This window comes from Tursiops truncatus, chromosome 12, assembly GCF_011762595.2.
Source record: "Tursiops truncatus isolate mTurTru1 chromosome 12, mTurTru1.mat.Y, whole genome shotgun sequence".
Lineage (NCBI taxonomy): Eukaryota > Metazoa > Chordata > Mammalia > Artiodactyla > Delphinidae > Tursiops > Tursiops truncatus.
Window position 1 is genome coordinate 87,711,650 of NC_047045.1, and position 20,050 is coordinate 87,731,699.

The following is a 20,050-nucleotide window of genomic DNA, read 5'->3' on the forward strand; positions in this document are numbered from 1 at the left end:
GCTCAGACACCGGAGCTCCGAGTCCCCGCGAGGGGCTCCGAGTGGGCACCCGGTGAGAGCTTCCCTCCACCGCTCCGCGCCCACTCACCACTTCTGCCCACGTTCGTGTGCACGCGTGTGCTTGCGTGTGCACACGTATGGGTGTGTGTGGGACCGCAAAGCAGTCCGTTAGGCTGGGCTCTTGCTCCCAAAAGTTCCTTTAAAGGACCCTAGACCAGGGCAGATGCAGCCTCAGTTCTTACCATGGGGACCCGACTCAGTGTGACCTCGGAAACTCACGGAAAAGCAAGGGCTCAGGCCCGCAACAGCTCTGGAGGCCCAACCCCGTCCTCCAGGACCACACCTCCCTCGCCGCCTGCTCTTGTGGACACAGGCTAGGTGTCCTCGGGAGCCCTGTTTCGGGGAGGCCCAGCTGGGCATGTGGGCACCTCCTGCACAGGGGACTCTGAAGGGCGGCCCGGGAGGTCCAGCACTGCCACGGCCGACCCTGGCCCTCACCGCGCTCCGTGCTGGGGGGTGCTGCCCCCGTCTGGCGTCCACCCCGTGCTGGCACGTGACCTGACTCGGTGACGTCTGCTTAATGAGGGAAAGACTGAGCAGATGAGGCCACCTCGACCGACCCCTGGCCACCCTGCCGGCCCGTGCCCCACGGCAGCACCGCCCTTCAGCCGCCCCCACCATGCTTCTTTAAAAAACGACTTAGACAAATATGAACTCCAAGGGCGGGGGCTGGTCTCCCCTCCAAGCTCCTCCGTCCACGCAGCGCTAGGACACCGTGGTTCTTCACGAGGTGAAGCTCTCGGCGTCCAGGAACCCTCACGGCGAGAATCTAGTACTCGTGTGGCCGCACCGCCCAGCCTCCCGGCGCCCCGCCCCCGGCGCAGGCTGCCCAGGTGCAGACACACGGACGTGTGTGCAGCTCTTCATTACACATGCGCGGTGTGAGCACGAGCGCGATTTCCTTTCACAGTAAGGACCAAGAGGCCGGGTTAAGGCCAGGCTGCAGACCCCGCCCCCTGGGCTCAGGCTCCACCCCGTCCCCAAAACACGGCCCTTGTGGGGTCCTCAAGGAGTGAGCAGAACAGGGAGGGGACGATGGTGTCTCGGGCACAGCGTCTGGGACTATCTGACAGTGACACACGGGTCAGTGCATCCAGACAGAGGGCAGCAGGTGTGCAAGGGGGGGAGGGCCAGAGGGACGCACAGGTGAATTAAGCCACACCACGCCACGTGCCTGTCACCAGCCTCAGGCTGGGAGGGTGGTGTTACCCGTGGAGTCCCACCTGTTCCAGAGCAAGGAATGCAGGGCCCAGCTGGGGTCAGGAGATAGGTGAGACACGGCACCAGCCCTGCTTTTCCCTCTGGGGACACAGAGCGCCAGCCTGAGGCCAGCTCCCTCTGCCGTCTGGGCTCAGCGCAGCCACTCTGCCCTGTCCATGAGGTGGACGGTTCGAGAAGGCCCCCTGCACGTAGGGCCCTGGAGGCGGTGGGGGCCATGTCTCAGCCCTGGGGCAGCTGCCCTGACTTGGACGGGAAAGCACAGCGTTAACTACAGCCCACCCTCCGGGCGCCCCGACCCCGGCGGGTCCAGCCCCAAGTGGGACACTCGGCCTGCTCACTGGCCTCTTAATCACCGGCCAGTACGGCCCCCAGCGAAGGTCAAAGTCCCTCAATATGCTTTTCCAGAAATCGCTGTGAAACTCCACTCAGCCATTCAGCCACCTGTGGAGCCGCCAGCTGGAGAGGTGGCGACGCTCGGAAGGGGTCTCCTGCCCCAGACGAGGGGTGTTGGCGGTCCGGACCCATCCCTGTCCCCACCTCCCATCCAGTCTTCTGACTCGGGGAGGGGAAGGGGCAATGAATGGCCGGTGGGCGGGGGGTGACCAGTGCTGACTAGATGCCACGGCTCCCTGGTGCCCAGACGCCCTCCGGGCTGGGTGGATACTGGGGCAGGAGGTGGGGAAGGACCACCTTCACAGCCTGACTTGTGATGGGAAGGAGAAAACTCAGGCTCTGCGCTGGCGGGCTTTCTTCTGGAGCCTTCCTTCTGTGAGTGAGAGTAGATCACGGCTTCCTCCTTAGCCTGCCCCTCCCACTTCCTGCCACCAGCTCCACAGGACCAGTGTCCACGTGGCTGTGCGGTTCCAGGCCCGGTGCCTCTGTGTACACACGGCGGACAAGGTGGGCTCTGCTGAGGGTCTGGGGTGACGCAGCTGGGCCCACGGCTCACAGAGGCACCTCTGTCCAGCGGGCCCAGGGCTGTGAACAGCAGGGGCTGCAGAGAGGGTGGTCTGGGGAACCTGTGGCCAGTGCAGTGACAACGACGGTGACCGTGAGCTCAAGGACTCCCAGGAAGCTTGCTGTTCTTGGTCTCACCATCTATCGAGGAGTTGGTGGCAGGGGAACCCCAGAGGTCTCTCCAATGTCCGAGAGCAGCTAGGACATTGGTCCCCAAACTTTTTGGCATGAGGGACCGGTTTGGTGGAAGACAATCTTTCCACAGGCGGGGTGGCCGGTGGGGGGAATGATGGTTCAGGCGGTAATGCGAGCTCCGGAGGGCATGCTGTGCGGCCCGGCCCCAAACAGGCCGCGGCCAGGCGGTTGGGGACCCCTGAGCTGAGACACCTTCCCTCGAGCGTTAGAGGCAGCGCGGCCCACGCGCCACTGCGCAGAGACTGGAGCCGCGGACCTCGGAAGATGCTCGGACCGGCCATAGTCCGAGCAGCAGGGAAAGTGAGACCTCGTCGGCACCTCCAGGCCTGACAGAGCTGGCTCCACCCCTCAGACAGGTGAAGGTGCAAAGCCGCCAGGTAAAAGGGGCGGTGCCAGAGGCCCCGTTCAGCCTGGCGGTGGTAGGTGGGAGCCTCCAGGGCAGAGAGGGCCGGCGAGACGTGGATGGAGAGATGGACGGAGCCCCGCGTGGATGGAGCGGCGCTGCAGGGACAGAGTCCCAAGTGGGCGGAGCCGTGCGGCGCGGACGGGGCCCTGCGGGGGTGAAGCGGCGCCCCGAGGCGTCTACACCACAAACTCCTCAGGGTGGTGGTCTTCTCCGAGCAGGTCCAGGGAGCGGGAGTTCACGGACCTCCTCGGCCCGGGGTCCAGCGCGCGGCGGAGGGGGCAGCTGCGCGGGGCGGGGCGCGGGGCGCGGCGCGGGGCGGGACGCGGGGCGGGGCGCGCGTCGTCCACGCTGCGGCTGTGCGGGGCCGCGGGGCCGGCTGCTGCCCGGGCCTCCAGCACCTGCAGGGAGAGACCAGGAGGCCGTCCTGCAGCCGCCTCACCCTCCCCTCCCTTCTCTCCCCCCCCCGCCCCCGCCCCCGCTGAACTCCCACCTCCTGCCGGGCCCCCGCCCGCCCGCCTCCCTCTGAGTCAAATCGCACCCTAACATTCACTCTCTTTCCAGGGTCACCACCCGCCCACTGGGGCTCCCCCAGGTCCGCCCTAAGCAAGGCCCGGCGCCTCCAGCCCCCGCTTCCTCTGCCCCACCTCCCAGGGCCACTGGCTTTGGCCCCCCTCCTGCTCCTGGGGGCCGGGGCGCAGCCCCCCAGAGCCCCGCACTCCTGGGGCCCGAGCTGTGCGGGCCTTGTTCACACCGCCCACCGCCTGGGAAGGGGGCGGGGCCGGGGGCCGCACCGCACGGCAGGCCGAACTCTCAGCTCTCAGACGCAGAGGACCCAGCTCCCGACCCGCCTCCCTCCCTAAAGCCTCACCGGTCCCCCACTGCCCGACGAGTCTCCCGGGGACCCTCGGGCGGGCCTAGGGCCCCTGACCTGACGAGGCGCGATGCAGAACAGGGAGAGACCGCCTGGCCCACGTGGGGACCTACCTGGTGCAGGGCCTCAGCGCTCGGGCCCGTCGTGCTCACCAGTGTGACCCGCACCGCGGCCAAGGGCTGCTGGGGAGAGGCTGCGAGGAGGGCGAGGGCACGTGAGCAGGGCCCGGGGACACCCGCCTGCTCCCTGCAGAGGGCAGCCCACCCCAGGGCCCCAAACTCTGAGATGAGACTGGGTGCCTCTATGGTTCCCGCACCCCTCCTCTCAGGCCTCGGGGTCACAGAGAGGTGGGCTGTGACCTTGGCCTCCTCCCTGCAGGTCATCTGGAACCCCAGACTATCACGTGTCTTCTCCACGTGAGGTGTCGGAGCCCTTTCGAGGAGCGATGGTTTCTGTGGGCGACCTGGGCTCCTCCCCTTAGGTGGTCTCCGCCTATCCCAGCCTTCTCCCTGCATGGTCCCCCAGGACCCCACCCACTCCCTGCCCCCTCCCTCCCAGCTCACACTGCCCTGTCCTTCCGCACTGGGCTGCTTTAGTTGTCCAAGTGCTCTGATGTCTAATCAAAGCAGGTGCTTACTGGGCAAACAGCATCTTATCATTATTATTGCTCATTCCAGATTGCAGACCACACACTTGGGCAAAACCTCAGAGATGGAGACCGATCTGTCCTTTATCGCTCAGAATGTAAAGGTGGACACGGCAGGTTGACCAAAACCACCTGACACTGTGTGATCTTGGCTGACCTTGGGTAACCCTGAATGACTCTGGTTGGCCCTAGGTGATCTTGGGTGACTCTAGGCGACCCTGGGTAGCACTGGGTGATCCTGAATGATTCTGGGTGACCTTAGGTGACCCTGAATGACTCTGATTGGCCCTGGGTGATCTTGGGTGACTCTAGGTGACCCTGGGTAGCACTGGGTGACCCTGAATGACTCTGGGTGGACGTGGGTGATGCTGGGTGTCCCTGCATAACCTTGGGTGACTCTAGGTGGACCTGGGTGGCCAGGCCCTGAGGCTGGTCCCCACGATTACCCATTGCATCCACTCTCAAAGACGCTGCAGGTGCTCAGGGAATAGCAGAGCCTGCGTAACCTTCCTGGGGTGACAAGGAACCACTTCAGGGCCTCCACTCCCAGACCTACTGCGGAGGCATCCCTGGGGACAAGGAGCTCTTGCTAAGCCGGGTGGGTGCTTGGTCCTAGAATGGCTCATAAGTGGCCGACTGTCATGTGACTTCTACTGACCCCGTGGGTAGCAAGAGAGAAACGTGGCTGAATGCTTTCCGATGGGATCTTACATGAGGGACGCTGGCCAGGCCAGGCTCCCTAGGAGTTACCAGCTGCAGGGGGATTGAAGGACCACCACCCACCGCGTCTTGCAGGGAGGGCCCTGTCCTCCCTTCTCTGCTCCCAGGCCCTGTGGTGGAGGGGTCCCTGTGTAACAAGGTCCCCAGAATCAGGGTGACGAGCACCCCAGCCTCTCCCGGCACCCACAGCGATGACCCAGCCGGCATCTAGCCAAGCAACACACTCACCTTCCCCCTGGTCCCGGGTGTCGCCCTCAGGCCCACCTCTGCCACCACCAACTGTGCCACGGCTGCTCTGGCTGGTCCTGGAGCTGCTGGGCGGCTCCTCCCCGTGGAGCGCGGCAGCCCCGACGATGGGCTCATCCACCGACATCTCCCCGGGCTCCACGGGCTCCGCCAGCTGGGAGTCGGCCTCGATGCCCGACGAGCGGGAGCTGCAGTGGCTGCCAGACGAGAGGAGCGAGAGGCGGTGCGGGGGACGCCAGCCTCCGTCCCTATTGTCCCCGCTGCCAGGGGAGCCGGGGGACGCCCTGCTGGCCAGGTCCAGGTCCAGGTCCAGCTCTAGCACGTCGCTGACGCAGGACTCCCGGTAGCACTTCTTCTCTGTGCGGGGGGAGGGGGAGGAGCGCTGGAGACGGAGCCGCAGGTGGCCGACAGAGGCCCAGGGGTGCAGCCCACCGCCAGGCCCAGGAAGATGCAGAGTCGGGGGAGGGAACTGCCACCCAGAGGTCAGGGCCCCGAGTGTCCGCTGTCACAGCCCAGGCAGCCGGTAAGCTCCTAACACTTGCCCGTGTGCTCACGGCCCTAGGGCTCCCAGGTCTCAGGGCGAGGGGCCCCAAGCAGCCCCCGCAAGCAGGTGTGCACACATGTGCACACGGGCACTGCACGCTCACACACACGCGTGCATCGCCAGGGCCTCCAGGAACCGCGTGGGGGTTACTGCAGCCCTTGCCTCGCTTCCCCCCCGGCCCCCATCTTTAGAATCAGGCCCCAGGAGAGCTGGAGGAGTGGGGTCTCCACCACCCCCTTGCCAAGCCCCCCTCTGGGAAAACAGGGTGCGACGCGGGCTGCCGCGCCCAGCGTCCGACCTAGACCGCAGAGGAGGGGTGGACGCGGAGGGGACGGCCCCACCTTGGGCCTCCTCCAGCTGCCGCAGCCGCTGCAGCGCGGGCTGCAGGGTCAGGTGCAGCTGGTGGCTGCTACTGAGCAGGTGCAGCAGGTGGCGGGAGCGCCAGGAACAGCCCGTGCGGTACACCAGCTTCCGGGCCGCGGGCAGCCCGTCCGGCCAGAGCTCAAACCTCTTGCCCTGAGCAGAGAAGAGACGCGATGTGACATACCAAGAAAGCCAGAGGACGGCATCAGCCAGGCCCTCTGCTGGGGGCTCCCCTGTTTCTGTCCTGCCACCAGATTTCTCCTGGGGGTGCGAGTGGGGGAGGGGCCTCAGGGCAGCTGTAACCCGGCGCCCACCGCGCTGGGCCGGGGGAGGTGGACCCTGTGGGCCCACGGCCGTGTTGGGCCCTCGAGTTCAGCCTGCACCCAGGACCCACCGTCCCTGCCACCCGCCCAGCGCCAGGCCCGGCCCAGGGTGTCTGGATGGAGCGCGTCTGCGGCCTCCTCCTCGCCCCCCTTTATTGTCCCCACCCAGGAGCCAGAAGTCCTCCTGGTGACGAGAGCCAGGACACCCAGCCCGGCAGAAGGGCACTTCCAGGGGGCGGGGCCGTCTCCACGCGGGACACTCCCCAGGCCTCGGGCTGTGCCTGCACCTCGTGGGCCCTGACATGCCTGGTCAACGTCCCGAAGGACAAGCGTCTGCCAGGCTCCTCTGGGCTCCTGGGGGCTAAGACACCCCCGGCCCCAGCCCCGACCCCATCAGACACGCACCAGAAAGGCCAGCTTCCCGATGTGGCGCCAGGGGAAGTCGTAGAGCAGCTGCGGAGCGCGGTTCACCTCCTGCAAGACAGCAGGGCCGCGTGCACAGGGCCAGCCAGAGGGAAGCAGCAAGACCAGCCCCCGTGGGGGAGGGGAGGGGCCGTTAAGGAGAAAGAGGAGGGGGATGGGGAGGGGATGGGGAGGGGAGGGAGGGGAGGGGTGGAGGGGAGGGGTGGGGAGGGGAGGAGGGGGAGGGGAGGGGGAGGGGAGGAGGGGGAGGGGAGGGGGAGGGGGAGGGGAGGGGAGGAGGGGGAGGGGAGGGGGAGGGGGGGGAGGGGAGGGGGAGGGGAGGGGGAGGGGAGGGGAGGGGGAGGGGGAGGGGAGGGGAGGAGGGGAGGGGAGGGGAGGGGAGGGGGAGGGGGAGGGGAGGGGAGGAGGGGGAGGGGAGGGGAGGGGAGGGGGAGGGGGAGGGGAGGGGGAGGAGGGCCCCTGCCAGTCACCTGATAGACCTGCACCCCTCTGAGGGTCAGTCCCAGGACAATGGTAGGTCGGTCCTCCTTCTTATCCTAAGAGGACACAGACGTTGGCAAGGTCTAGAGCCCCTGGCCTGGGGTTGTGGCCCCCCCCTCGCAGACCCTCGCTGGTGGACCAGGGGTGCCTGAGGGCTGAGGTGGGGTCCCCGGGCCTCCTCCCATTTCCCCTCTGATGCTGGCTGGGGGTCCCGGCCCTAGGACAGCCGTGGGGACTCTGTCCCTCCTGTCCTGGGTCGGGGTCCCGGCCGCCCTGTGGACCCTTGGGGAGGTGCGTCCCAGGCCTGAGCCGCCCTCCCCCACCCGGCGTCCCCGCAGCTGGACCTTGTACAGCCTGAAGAAATGGACGGGCACGTCCTCCAGCCGGCAGGCCTCCCGGATGAAGCGCAGCACGGCCTCCTTGGGGCTCAGGCCCCCCTGCTCACGGTGCAGGGTGGGCGCGTGCCTGAGGATGTAGGCGCTGCCCCTCTTGGTGATGATCTGAGGAGGGAGCCGCCAGCCATCTGTCCAGCCTGCTCCCCCTCCAGCCCGGGGTCCCCCCCGCCCCTGGGGGTGGCGGCCAGGATGGAGAGAGGGGCCTCACCCACTGCGGGAAGTAGGCCTGCGGCTCAAAGTAGCGGCCCGAGTGTGCTGGCTCGCGGAAATTGCCCAGGTCGGCCTGCAGCCCGTAGGCAGCCAGCAGAAAGTAGGCCTCCTCCCGGTGGGCGCACTGGGACCGCAGCACCCGCTCCTTCAGGTGGCAGTAGTACAGGTGCCTGGCCGTCCTGTCGCTGGCGGGCGAGCGGGCTCGGGAGCGCCGTCCCCCTGCAGCCCGCGGCCTCCCACCCAGCCAGTCACCGCCCCCCGCCCACCACGCCCCGTCTCGTTGCCCCAGGGCCCCAGGACCCTCAGGGCCCCGAAGCGGGGGAGGTACAGGTGGACGTGCTGCCGCCCCCCTGCTGCTGAGAAGCCAGGTGAGCCTGACTTTGGGCAGGGCTCCTGGGACCCAGGACTGGCCGACCTGGTTTATAGCCGCCTCCTAAGAGACAGGCCCCTTTCTTCTGCTAATTTCCCAACACACACAGGGAGCAGGGCCCCTGGGAAGAACAAGTTCAGATCTTCTAACACTACCACCAGCGACTGGCCCCACAGCACGGGGCAGCCACGCTCCCTCCCCGCAACCTGCCTGTTCGCCCCTCCGAGACTTTTCCAGAACCTTCCCCCCCACCAGCTCTCTGCCTGGGGAGGCTTGTGGGGACCCCGGCCCACTTGCACCTGCTCAGGGGGCTCCTGGGACACGGGCCCCGCTTACCCGCCCCCGCTCTGGGGGCGCCCCAGCATCTGTATTTTCCCACATGCTCTGGTGGGGTTCTCTCGGGAAAGTAGGCCCAGGAACTCAGAAGGAGGCCCTGCAGGTGTGCCAGCCTGGGGCCCTTTCCCACCCGGACGGGCACCAGCAGCTGGGCGCGCAGACCAGAGCAGGAGGAGGCCCCGCTTACAGAGGAATCCGCAGACCCTCCAGCACACACCTGGGAAACCCCACCCTAGGGCATAAAATACCTGTGTTCGAAACACTCTCGTTTCTGCCCTAGTCTTTACATGTTGGTTAATTAAAAAGAATGGCTGCGCCTCTGCCCCCCAAGCAACAGCGATACCGCATCCTGACAGGTGGTCACCCTTCCGGGAACGTGCCAGAGAACCAGCGAGCGACTTTACCTGATAAGCCTTCCGTTTTCCACGTAGTACTGCACCCTGAGGAAGGCCACGAAGGGGGCCCCGGGCCTGCCGCTTCCCTGGGGCTGGAAGGGTGAGAGAAGGCGGTGCTGAGACCTGGGGGGAGGGGGCTGACCCCGGCTGGTGCTCAGGAGGGAGCACCATCTGCATCGCTTCAGACCCAGCCGGAGGCCACAGCTCAGGTCTGTACTGCGGGGCAAATGTCCAGAACACTGGAGGGCGTTGCACCTGCACCCACAGGGCTGGCTTCCCTGCACCCAGCAGACTCCGCGCCGGGACCTGGGGCGGGGGCCAGCAGCTGGGCCTCCCGGGCCCCTCCACCCTGCCCTCCCCCGCCTGGCAGTTTGGCTCACTCTATGCCTTTCTCTCTTCCAGTCCTTTGAGAAGTATTTGCTGAGCTTCTGCTCCAGATCCATGAAGACGTGCTCGCTGTCTACAGAGAGAAGCAGGGCCTGGAGCAGAGCGTGCTGGGAGGGGCCCGTGTGCGAGCAGTCACACGCGGTGGCCTCCTTGGGGTGGCAGGCTGAGGAGCGTGTCTCCTGACGTCCAGGCTTTACCGGGGGGTTTTCCAAAGTGCGGAATCTTTAGACACTGACAGCGCGACGGCACTGGAGCTGGTCCTTGCCGGGAGCGTGACCGTCCGGAAGGGTCTTCCTCCCAACAGCCCCTCTCCCAGCTGTAGACCGAGTCCTTCGAAACTGGAAAGGCCTGTAAACCTGGGACCAAGCTCCCCAACTTCAAGTCAAGTCACATTAACGTGGTAATGCTGGGAATGGTCATGGGACCCTTCTTTCCAAATTCTACGCTCTGTGTTTTTGGACTATTACAACCATGTGTTTCCTTTGTGAGCTGGAGAAAAATGAGATTATTCTAGAGAGGAGCGTGGGGCGGGCCGGCCTCCCTCCGTTACTGTCAGGCTCAGCTCCAGAACCCGTGACTCTCAGGGCCTCGACTGCGCCACCTGCAGGCCCCTCTCTGAGGACAGCAGGACAACATGACCCCTCCCAGCTCTACGAGGCAGCCTTCCGGGGTATAGACGGGGCGGTGCCAGGGGACCAGGGCGGGGCCCGCCACACCACTCAGCAGCCCCCGCCTCAGGAGGGGGTGTGCCTGCCGCGTGCAGGCTCTGGGCTTGGGACCCTGAGCCAACCCCCGCATCCTCAACACCTTGGCTGTTATCTCTGCTCACTTTGCAGAGGAGGAAACCGGGCCTTGTAGAGGCTTGGAAGCACGCCAGTCACACGGCTAATAAAACCCTGGTAGGGGTCCCCAGGCCAAGGACCCTCGAAGCCCGGGGTCAGCAAAGGAGGGCCCTGGGCCAAGCAGAGCACAGCCGGGCTCCTCTGCTACATAACGTCTGTAGCTGCGTTCGTGCTCCAAAGCCAGAGACACTCACTACCTGGCCCTGTACAGGAAGCGTGCCCACCTCTGCTCTGAGCAAGCACTGCTTTTCATTCATCTAGACCATCCTCTGTGGCTGGGAGGCTCCCCCAGGGTGGTTGGAGCCCACAGGCTTAGCCATGGCGTGCCGTCTGACCTTGGCGGCGCTGTTAAAGGATCGGGGTTCTGTCGAAGGAGCCTGCACGTGGGAACAGGTGTGAAAAGCCAAGCCCCACTTGCAAGGGCTGCGAGGGTCCTTTTCCGCATGTGATTATCCAAATCACCTGCCTGCTCCTTCCAAGCTCCCCGCCAAGTTCATGATAAAGAACAGAAAGAAACAAACCACCTTCAGCTTAAGTTCAAGCTCCAGAAGAAAAGTCCCGACAGCATCACTAACCTAGACGACAAAGGCGCTAGAAACGGATCGAATGTGTTCTCAAAGTCGCCCACTAGCCCCCCAGCTGCAGCCCACCCGCTGGACGTGGGCTTCCAGCACTGCCCACCTGAACCCATGGGCCAATCTCGCACCACTAGAAGTAGGGCCCAGACGTGGCGTCCGGTGACGGACACGCCCAGGGCCAGCCCTGCGGTACGTGTGACGCTGTCCCACCCAGAAGGCTGAGTGGAGTGACTGGGCGGTCCCGCCAACTTCCGGGGCAGGGAAGTGTGGGGTGAGAGCCAATTTAGGTGATGCTGGGAGGAAACGGGATCCTAGAGTGTGGGGCTGCCAGTGGGACAGTGGACGCACCGGCCTCAGCGAGCCACTGGCATGAAAAAGGGGAGGGGTGTCAGGAACCGCATGTGTCCCCAAATTCTTATGTTGGAGCCCAAACCCCCAGGGCCTCACAACGTGACTGTATTTAGAGCTGGGCCTTCTAAGAGGTGCTTAAGTTAAAATGAGGTCATTAGGGTGGATCCTGATCCGGCGGGACTGGGGTCCACATAACAAGAGGCGCTCAGACACAGATCTGCACAGAGGGCTGGCCACGTGAGTTCAAGGGGAGAAGATGGCCAAGTACATGCCGAGGAGAGAGGCCTCAGGAGGAACGGCCCCACTGACCCTGGGATCTCAGACCTCTAGCCTCTGGACTGCGAGAAAACAGGTTTCTGTCGTTTACGCCACCTGGTCTGAGGCCTCTGTTACCTGAGGCCGTGCAGGCTGAGCAGAGGCTGGTTCTGATCCTAAGAGGTTTAGGGACCAGGTGACAAAACACAACGCGGGGATGCTATTTGGGTCCTTATTCTTACAAAGCAGCTATAAACAGACATTTCTGAAACAACTGGGAAATTTAAATATCAAGCGAATATTAAATAATATCAAGAGGGGCTTCCCTGGTGGCGCAGTGGTTGAGAGTCCGCCTGCCGACGCAGGGGATGCGGGTTCGTGCCCTGGTCCGGGAGGATCCCACATGCTGCGGAGCGGCTGGGCCCGTGAGCCATGGCCGCTGAGCCTGCACGTCCGGAGCCTGTGCTCCGCAACGGGAGAGGCCACAGCAGTGAGAGGCCCGCGTACCGCAAAAAAAAATAAAAATAAATAAAAAAAATAAAATAATAATATCAAGAAATTGTTAATTCTGTTGGGTGTACAAATGGCATTGTGGCTATTTAAGAAAATATTCTCTTTCAAGAGATGCGTAAAGAGTATTTAGGGATGGAATATCACGAAGCCTGGGATTTATTTTAAATAATCAGCAGAACATTCCGGGTTCAATGGAGCAGCTTTGGCAAAAGGTTGGCAACTGCTGCTGTTGTCTCTACTTCCAGGGATGTCGGAAAATCCTCAAAGTACTGTTTCAGTAAAATGAGCATTGCGTCTCTCTTCTATCCTGCAGGGCTACCTGCCGGATGGGGGGCTGGCTGCGCGGCCCGCCGTCCTGGGCAGAGGGAGACTGGGGTGGGCCTGTGAACGCCACTGGCCTCCTGCTTCTCCCTCTGAGACCTCCTTGCTCCGGCGGCCAGCCCGCCACCCCTCTCCCGACGTCCCTCGATTGCTTTACTGCCGGTGGCCGGGCTTCAGGTCCATCCTCACTCCGCGTCTGGAGCCCCCAACGTGCCCACCCACTGAGTCTGAGCCCGCCTGCTGCACGTCCCACACCCAGACCCCAGCGGGGCCTCGGAGGGTCAGGTGGTGGCGGCACTGCACCTCACGCCCTGGCGGGGGGACCCAAGAGCTGGCGGCTGTCCTGGACCAGAGAGGCCCGGAGTGGCACACGCCCTCAGCTAAGCCACCTCCAGATGCTCCAGAGGCCCGGGCTCCCAAGTGACAAAGCTCAGGAGGAAGAGGTACCCCTGAACCCAACCACCGCGTCCCAGGGGTCGGGGCCCCCCAGAGCCTGTGACCCCCTCCCCCCAGGGCTCCGGGTCTCAACGAGTCCCCGCACGAAGTCACCACGCGTGTGCGTGCCCTCTCTCTGCTTTACTGCCCGCGTGTGCCCGGTCCTATGCCACGAGGCCTGTGCCGTGAAGTGACCGGTCCCGCCACCTACCCCAGCCCCCCGCTCAGCCTCCACCAGGCCCACCAGGACCCTCTCTGGAACGATGGGGACTTCATTTCCATGAAGCGGGAAACTTCTAGAACAAGACGACAGACTTGTTGAGGAATGGGCACTGGCAACCCTCTCCTCCCCAAACAAACCAAGCTTCTTAGAAACGCTCGCGTCCTAACTGGCTGTCTGCGAGGGCCAGGCATCGCGTCCTGACTGGCTGTCTGCGAGGGCCAGGCACAAGGCGGCCGCGGCCAACGGCTAAGACGGCGATTCTGGACGGAAGCGTAAACTGGGGCAAAGCTACCCATTAACTGAGCTTTCCCTGCAAACTGGGAAAAGTCCACTAATATTAAAATTTAACCCAAAGCTGCTACTCCAGGACATGAACCCCATGCTGGGCGCCGGGCCCCTTGCCTGCAGCACCGTCTCACCGATGTCCCCGATTCTGTCCGGGACCCGGAACTGGGGAGCGATTTCCTGACAGACGGGAGAAAAGGCGGTTGTCCTGAGCTCTACCACCTCCCCCGGGCCAGCCTGGGGGTCCCACACGGGACACCCCAAGTCCACGCCAGGGGGCGCACGGCCAGGTCTAAGGGCAGGAATTCCCATGGGGACCTTGACCTGTGACCCCACCTCATCCTCCTTCTCTTCCCTGCTTGGTCCGCGCCCCCCACCCGCCCCCCAAGTCCCTAGGCACTCGGCCACCAGAAGTCCCAGGGCTCGGCTCTCAGTCACGCTGAGACGAAATTACAAGCTCCAAAGAGAGCCTGGCGGAGACGGGAGTCGCACCGGTGACAAGCCTGGGGCCTCCACCGCTGTGCTCGGGGCCCGGAGAGGTCAGGCGGCCCAAGCTGTGGCTGGGGCCGAGGGAGCCCATGTGGGACGAAGGCCTGGGTCACCACGTGGGGGCCACCGCAGGATTGTTTCCCTCGGAGAAATGCTCACGAGTCTGCAGGACACGCTGCACGGACCGCCGAGGGAGAGGCCAGGTCCTCAGAGCCCATGTCCCCATGGGGTCTCCCCATCTCACTCGGCCCCCACCTGGACACCTGCCTGGGGTGCACAGGCTGGGGGATCCAGGAGGAGGGTCAAGCTCCCCTGCTCTGCCCTGTGCTCGTCCACTCAGCCTGGGGGCCTGGAGGGAGCCTGGGACGGGGGGACAAGGCGGCCGCCCCACCTCGTCTGCCAGCACTGCCCCTCCTCACACCAGGGGTCCACGGGAGCTCCATCTGACCCCCGGCTCTGAACTGGGCCCTGCACACCAGCAGGGCCCAGGGCTTCCAGAAAGCAAGCTTCCAGCCTGCTCACCTTTTCTCTCCAGAGGAGGGGAGTGTGCAAGTGTATATGTGTGTGTGTGCATGTGTGCACCCGTGTGACAGCGTGTAAATACGTGTGAGTGTGTGCCTGTAGGTGTGAATAAGTGTGTGAGGGTATGAGCGTGCCAGCACGCGTGTGAGTACGTGAGTGCGCGCGTGTGAATGTGTTGAGTATGTAAATGTGTGAGACTGTGCACGAGTGTGGTTATGTGTGTTTGTGTACTCGTGTGCGCGTGAATACTTGAACATGTGTGTGTGCCTGAGTGTGCATGTGTGTCAATGTGCAACTATGTAAATATCTGCACGTGCGAGCATGAGTGCACGCGCCTGTGCTCCGGTGCAGCGAGGGGGAATCGCCCAGACACGCTGGTGCCCTCGGAACACGTGGGCACCAGGCAGCACCAGGCGGAGGCCTGGGGTCTCCTTCAGACTCAGCCCCAAGCACCCGCCCTCCCTGCCCTGGGAGGGGCCCGGGGGGCCCAGGGTCGTCGGGCGACGCTTGCTTACTTCTTATCACACTGAGGCCAAAGAAGTGGGCTTCTCTGATGCCGGCCAGGTCGCACACCTGCTGGAAGAGCTCGTGCCCGGCAGCCTGCACCTGCGATAGAGATCGGAGGTGCTCAGGGCGCTGAGCAGGGCGACCTCTGGAAGAGGCGGGGGTCCAGAGGAGGGTCCACCGAGCCGGGCTGGTGGGCAGGGGGTCTGGCTCAGCGGGCTTCCCGCTCAGCAGGGTCAGGGCTCGGGGTCCCTGGTCACTCCCCAGGCTGACGGCTAGAAGTCCCCCCAACACAGCAGGCCGCCTGTGAGAGGGTGGGACCCTCACGAGGGCAGGGGCGGCGTGCCCAACCCCAGGACAGGAGGCTGCTCCCTCCAAGGACGGGGTGTGGGAGGCTCCGTGCCCCCAGGAACCCCACTGGGCTCTCTCCTCACCCGAAGCCAGCATCGCTAGGCGACTCCTGAAAGCGGGGCTGGCGTCTGGGCACCCCTGAAAGGGGCGTGTGCTGCAGGGGAGGCCCATGTCTCCCCACGGCCTAGTTCTGCCACAGCAGCCGTCCTGCCCCACAGGGACCTCCTGCCGGGCTGCAGGGCCCAGGCCCAGCCCCAGCGCCGTCACCTCCCTGCCCCTCCCCGCTCCCACGCGGCCCCAGTCCTGGGTGTGCGTCCACGCCTGCACGAGTGAGGTCTCTCTCGCGTCGGTGTGTGTACATGGAAGGGCGGGCTCTCGCCCTCACCACAAGTCTTAGCCAGTCGGCTCTCCATTATCCACAAATGCTTCATAACCTAAAACGTTAACAACATCTTTATAGCAGCCGTCCCACACGTTCAAATTTCCGGTTGTCTCACAAACGTCAGCGTTTTCGTGCTTTGTTGATTTGAATCCAGACTCAGGGAAGGCCCCACCCCGGGACCTTCCCCGCCGTTGATTCGTTGGGCACACAGGCCCTTTATCCCGTGGCCGACACAGCTCCCTGGTGGGTCTGGTCCTCTGTCCTCTGTGCTTCCTGGGCCGGTGATTGGTCCCCACAGACCTACGTTGCCGTCTGGCGCCCGTGTCCGTGTGTGTGAGGCCGGCTGGTGGAGGCTCGGGTTCACCGAACGGAGACCCATTTACCGGGGGCAGCTGAGGGGCTGGAGTGCGACGGCCGGGCAGCCTGAGGACGCGGGTCGCAGGCTTCCTGGGGACGGGCGGAGCTCCTGTGACTCGGGGAGTCCCACTTCTTAGTGGTCAGTGCCCGGGAGGCTGGCCTTGTCATCGTCCGTCTGATCTGGTGAGGGACAATCCCTCCGCCCGCGATGACGGTGACGCGTATTCGCAGCAAGGCTTCCCAGCCCGTGGCTTCCTGATGCTTGGTGTGAAGACGCACGCGGTACAGTTAAATACGGGCTCCTCCCTCACTGCTAGCCCAGTGCGCACACCCCGGAAGTAACTTCCTCTGGGCTCCGCGTGGCAGGGCCAGGAGGGCGAGGCCACGGGCACTGGAGGCTGGCTCCGTGGGCCCCGTCGCAGCCAGGATCCACGTCTCCTTCTAGAGGGTTCAGCTCTGCTCCGGCTGCACGGTCCTTCAGGAAGACCTTCCCGTGAATTGCACCGAGGAACCAGGCTCACATAGGGCAGGGCCAATGCCCCAGGACCTCCCCTCCCCCACCCCGCCCCAGGTCCCCTTGCTTCACCCTCCCCGTGGCATAAGGCACCTCTAAGGACACAGCGAACCCCCGGGAAGCCCATCGATCAGCTCCAGCATCTCATCGCTGGATGGGGACGCCGAGGCTTGGGGACCTTGACTCCAGTACAGAAGTGTGTCCCTGAGCAGAGGAGAAATTCCCAGGACACAGGCAAGACATTCCCGGGAGCCGTGGGGCATTTCAGACCCCTTCCGCCCCCTCCCAAAGGCAGCCCCAAACCAGCCCCGCAGGGTCCAGCGCTCTTCGCCAGACCCCTCCCACTTCAAGTGCCGCGTTTCACAAACCGCAGTCATCCTTCAGTGAGGTTACGCCCTCCCCCAGGGGCCCGCCCACTTTATGGGCGCTTTCCGTTGCCTCTCAACTCAACTAAGACAGGCAGACAAGGTGAGAGTAGGAAGGAAAGACAGACAGAGATTCCGTCTTCCTCTGATTGGGCCCTAGACAGCCCGAGCGTCCGCGATGGCCGAACACATGAGATAGACATTTCCACGTGGACGTTAGCTTCCCGAGTTCTCCGTCGCCCTCGCACCCTGCACCCCGCGTTCCCAGAAAGGAGATGCAGAAACAGGAACTTATTTCTCACAGTCAGCAACGTCTATCAGGAACACTCCCTTCACGGGCCAAATCGGAGGGCTGACCCCTCCCCGGCGTGCCTCCAAGAAGGGGCCTGGGGCTCCAGAGCACCCGCCCCCCGCCCCCCTGGCTCTGCTCCCCTGCGGGCGGGGGGCTACACCTACAGCGAGAACGCAGACAGGCTCTGGAACCAGGCGGCCCGGGCTGCAGCCCCAGCTCGGCACCAAGTGCTCGCCAACCCTGGGCCTCAGTTTCCCGTCTGTGAGATCAGACCAGCGGGGGGCAGGGCCCCGGCTGCGCGTGGAGAGGGCTAAGGGAGGGGGCAGAGCCGGACACGTGGGGGCACCAGTTAGCGCAGGAGGAGCTGCTCCGGGCCGCGATGGGGAAGAGAGACCTCGACCTCAGCTCAGACACGCCCGGAAGGGCCACTACAACCGAGCTCCAGAGACCGCCTGGCACCGGAGGGCTCAGGCCACTTCACTTTCTCTCGGGCAACTGGAATGAGGTGGAAAGACGTCAAAATCCCGGCTGGAAGTGACCTGGCCCTGCACGGACCCACTAGACGCCCCGTGTCCCGAGGGCCGGAGCTGGGGCGCAGGCAGCCCGCGGTGCAGGCTCTGAGTTGCCGTGGGGCACAGCAGCGGACCCACAGCACGGCCGGCTCGTCTGGTGTGTCCCCGCGGGTATTTGTGCTCAGGCCAGGCCCCACGCACCCCTACAGCTGCTGTACAGAGACGGGGGCTCCCCTCCCCGGCTCACCGTACCCCCGCTCCCCGGGAGGTCCCGTCGGGGAGGGTCTCTGCGGGGCTGGGAGTCCCTGTGCGGGGCCAGCGCGCAGCCCCTCTCTCGTTCTGGGCGCTCCTTCACAGGGAGGGAGGGGCAGGCGGGGCGGGCCTGCGGGGCGCCCTGAAGACGTCTGCGTGGCAGCCGCTGTCCCGGGGTGGCCGGGGGCCTGGGGAAGGCGGTAGAGGCGAGCTTCGTCCCCAGGGCTGCACTGGTCCTCACAGACGAGGTGGCATTCAAAGCCGGGCACACGCCACCTCGGTGACGAGCTTCTTAGCTAATGGCTCTGACTTCAAACAGCTGCACTGTCTGGTGGGAGCTTGCAGGAGTCACACGCTTCCTAAAGAGAGCCTCCGTCCTGCACCTGCGCCTGCGTGTCATCCTGCGTGTGGAGTGAAGCCACGGACGCCTAAGCGACAACTCACATCTCCCCTGAAAGGACAACCTGAGTCACGTGGCCATCAGGTAGAGGCCAAGCAGGGTCTCTCACGGACACTGTCGAGCGAACCCCTGCTCCGCTGCCCCCAGCCCAGCGCTTCGGGGCTGCCCTTCCCAGGGAAGGCGGGAGCCACCTTCTTGGGAGGACAGACCCGCGGCCTCGCCCCTCCAGGCAGGACCTCAGCAGCTTTAGTGTTTATTCCAGGCCGAGGACGCAGCTGCCCTCAGATCCACCCCCGCCCGGGGCATGGGAAGAGGCTCCAGAAGGGATGGGCCCCTCGGAACAAAATCTGCCCACGCAGGCGCCGGACGCTGCGGACTGTGTCTGGCCTGGGCCACAGCCGGGGGCTGCAGACCGAGAGGGACACACACTGTGTAAAGGTGGCCAGAGCCAGCGTCCGTTTCTCTAAGCTGGGGGGCAGTGGTGTGATTAGAACACAGTGCGGTCCCAGGGGGCAGGCCCGCCGGCACACTGGCCCCATGTGGTCCCCACGGCCACCCCTCACACATGGCCTGGCTCACCCTGTGGCCCCTGCTGCCCCCCGCTGTCGCCCACCCGGCCCTCCTCTGCGCTCACCCCCACGGCCACCCCACACACATGGCCTGGCTCACCCCTGGCCCCTGCTGTCCCCCGCTGTCGCCCGCCGGCCCTCCTCCACGCTCACCCCCACGGCCACCCCACACACATGGCCTGGCTCACCCCTGGCCCCTGCTGCCCCCCGCTGTCGCCCACCCGGCCCTCCTCCGCGCTCACCCCCACAGCCAGCCGCAGCCGTTCCCGCGTGGGGAGTAGCACCAGGACGTCCCTGCGCTCCGAGGGCATCTCGCCGTCCCAGGGCCACTTCCGCCAGCCGCACATGGGGTCTCAGGACCAGGAGCCCTCCATCCGCCCTGCGGGAGAGAGCTCGTCAGGGGCGCGGCACCGGAGGCACAGGACCGTGTGTCACCACGCGTGGGCCCTCTTCCACCGGCCGGACACAGGTGCGGCCCTGCGCCCCCAGACTCACCCAGCTCCGGGCTCCCTGGGGACAGGCACCCTGCTGAGCTCCTGGCTGGGAAACCGCCTGCAGTGGAGCCGGGCCAAGGTCCAGGGTCCTAAGTAGCCGGCTACGTGCAGGTTGATTGGAATGCAAATAAACAACGCGCCAGGCTGGCACTGCCGGCTGCAGCTAAGCCAACTCCCCCACGTACCGCCTTCTCCGTTTCAGGGACCGAGAGTAGGGCCACCCGAGGCCCGTGGCACAGACCCCGGACCCAGGGCTGCCGTGGCGGGCACTGGAGGGGCACCGCGAGCACTGGGCACGCCCGGTCCCCACTACAGCCCCTGCCGCTCGCGTCTGGAAACAAATCCCGAGGTAGCAGATGAGGTAGCGGACACTGGTCCCCAAACAAGGTCTCCCTGAAGGCCCGCTCTGATCCCTTCGGGCCGAGGTCACAGCCTCCTGCCGGGCCCTGAGCCGGTGACCTGCTGAGCTCGTGAGCTCTGACCCGCGGGGAAGAGCAGTGTTAAAGGGCGGGGCCCCTGTAGCCCCCTGAACGCGGTTTCTGCTCCCACAGGCCGGCTGGTACCCCCGTGTTTCTGTTACGGGGTGAGCCTGGAAGGGTCCCGAGCTGTCCCTCTTTGAGAGGGACTCCAAGGGGCTTTTATTTGACAAACACAGGAAGCTCCTCGAGGGGCAGCTGGGCAGGTCCTAAGGAATTC

General features: G+C 65.0%; 1 protein-coding gene across 1 annotated transcript; it reads right to left on the reverse strand.

Moving 5' to 3' along the window:
- Nucleotides 1-3,015: 3,015 nt before the first annotated feature.
- Nucleotides 3,016-19,171, reverse strand: FRMD1 (FERM domain containing 1). The gene is made up of 12 exons (XM_073789318.1): nt 19,049-19,171; nt 14,878-14,968; nt 9,542-9,621; nt 9,171-9,247; nt 8,059-8,245; nt 7,800-7,955; nt 7,446-7,511; nt 6,958-7,026; nt 6,208-6,382; nt 5,305-5,679; nt 3,824-3,903; nt 3,016-3,237 (listed from the first exon to the last, which is right to left on the reverse strand). Exons 1-12 carry the CDS (start codon nt 19,169-19,171, stop codon nt 3,016-3,018), a joined length of 1,701 nt encoding a protein of 566 aa, XP_073645419.1.
- Between the last annotated feature and the right edge of the window lie 879 nt (nt 19,172-20,050).

Bases quoted from the DNA above. Each gene is read 5' to 3' on its own strand.
- FRMD1 (XM_073789318.1), bottom strand. From the start codon at position 19,171: ATGCCCTCGGAGCGCAGGGACGTCCTGGTGCTACTCCCCACGCGGGAA. The intron at 5,680-6,207 runs GTGGGGCCGTCC...CCCCCCGCACAG, and splicing joins GCAGCTGGAGGAGGCCCAAG to AGAAGAAGTGCTACCGGGAG. The intron at 3,238-3,823 runs GTAGGTCCCCAC...CTCTCCCTGCAG, and splicing joins GCGCTGAGGCCCTGCACCAG to GTGCTGGAGGCCCGGGCAGC.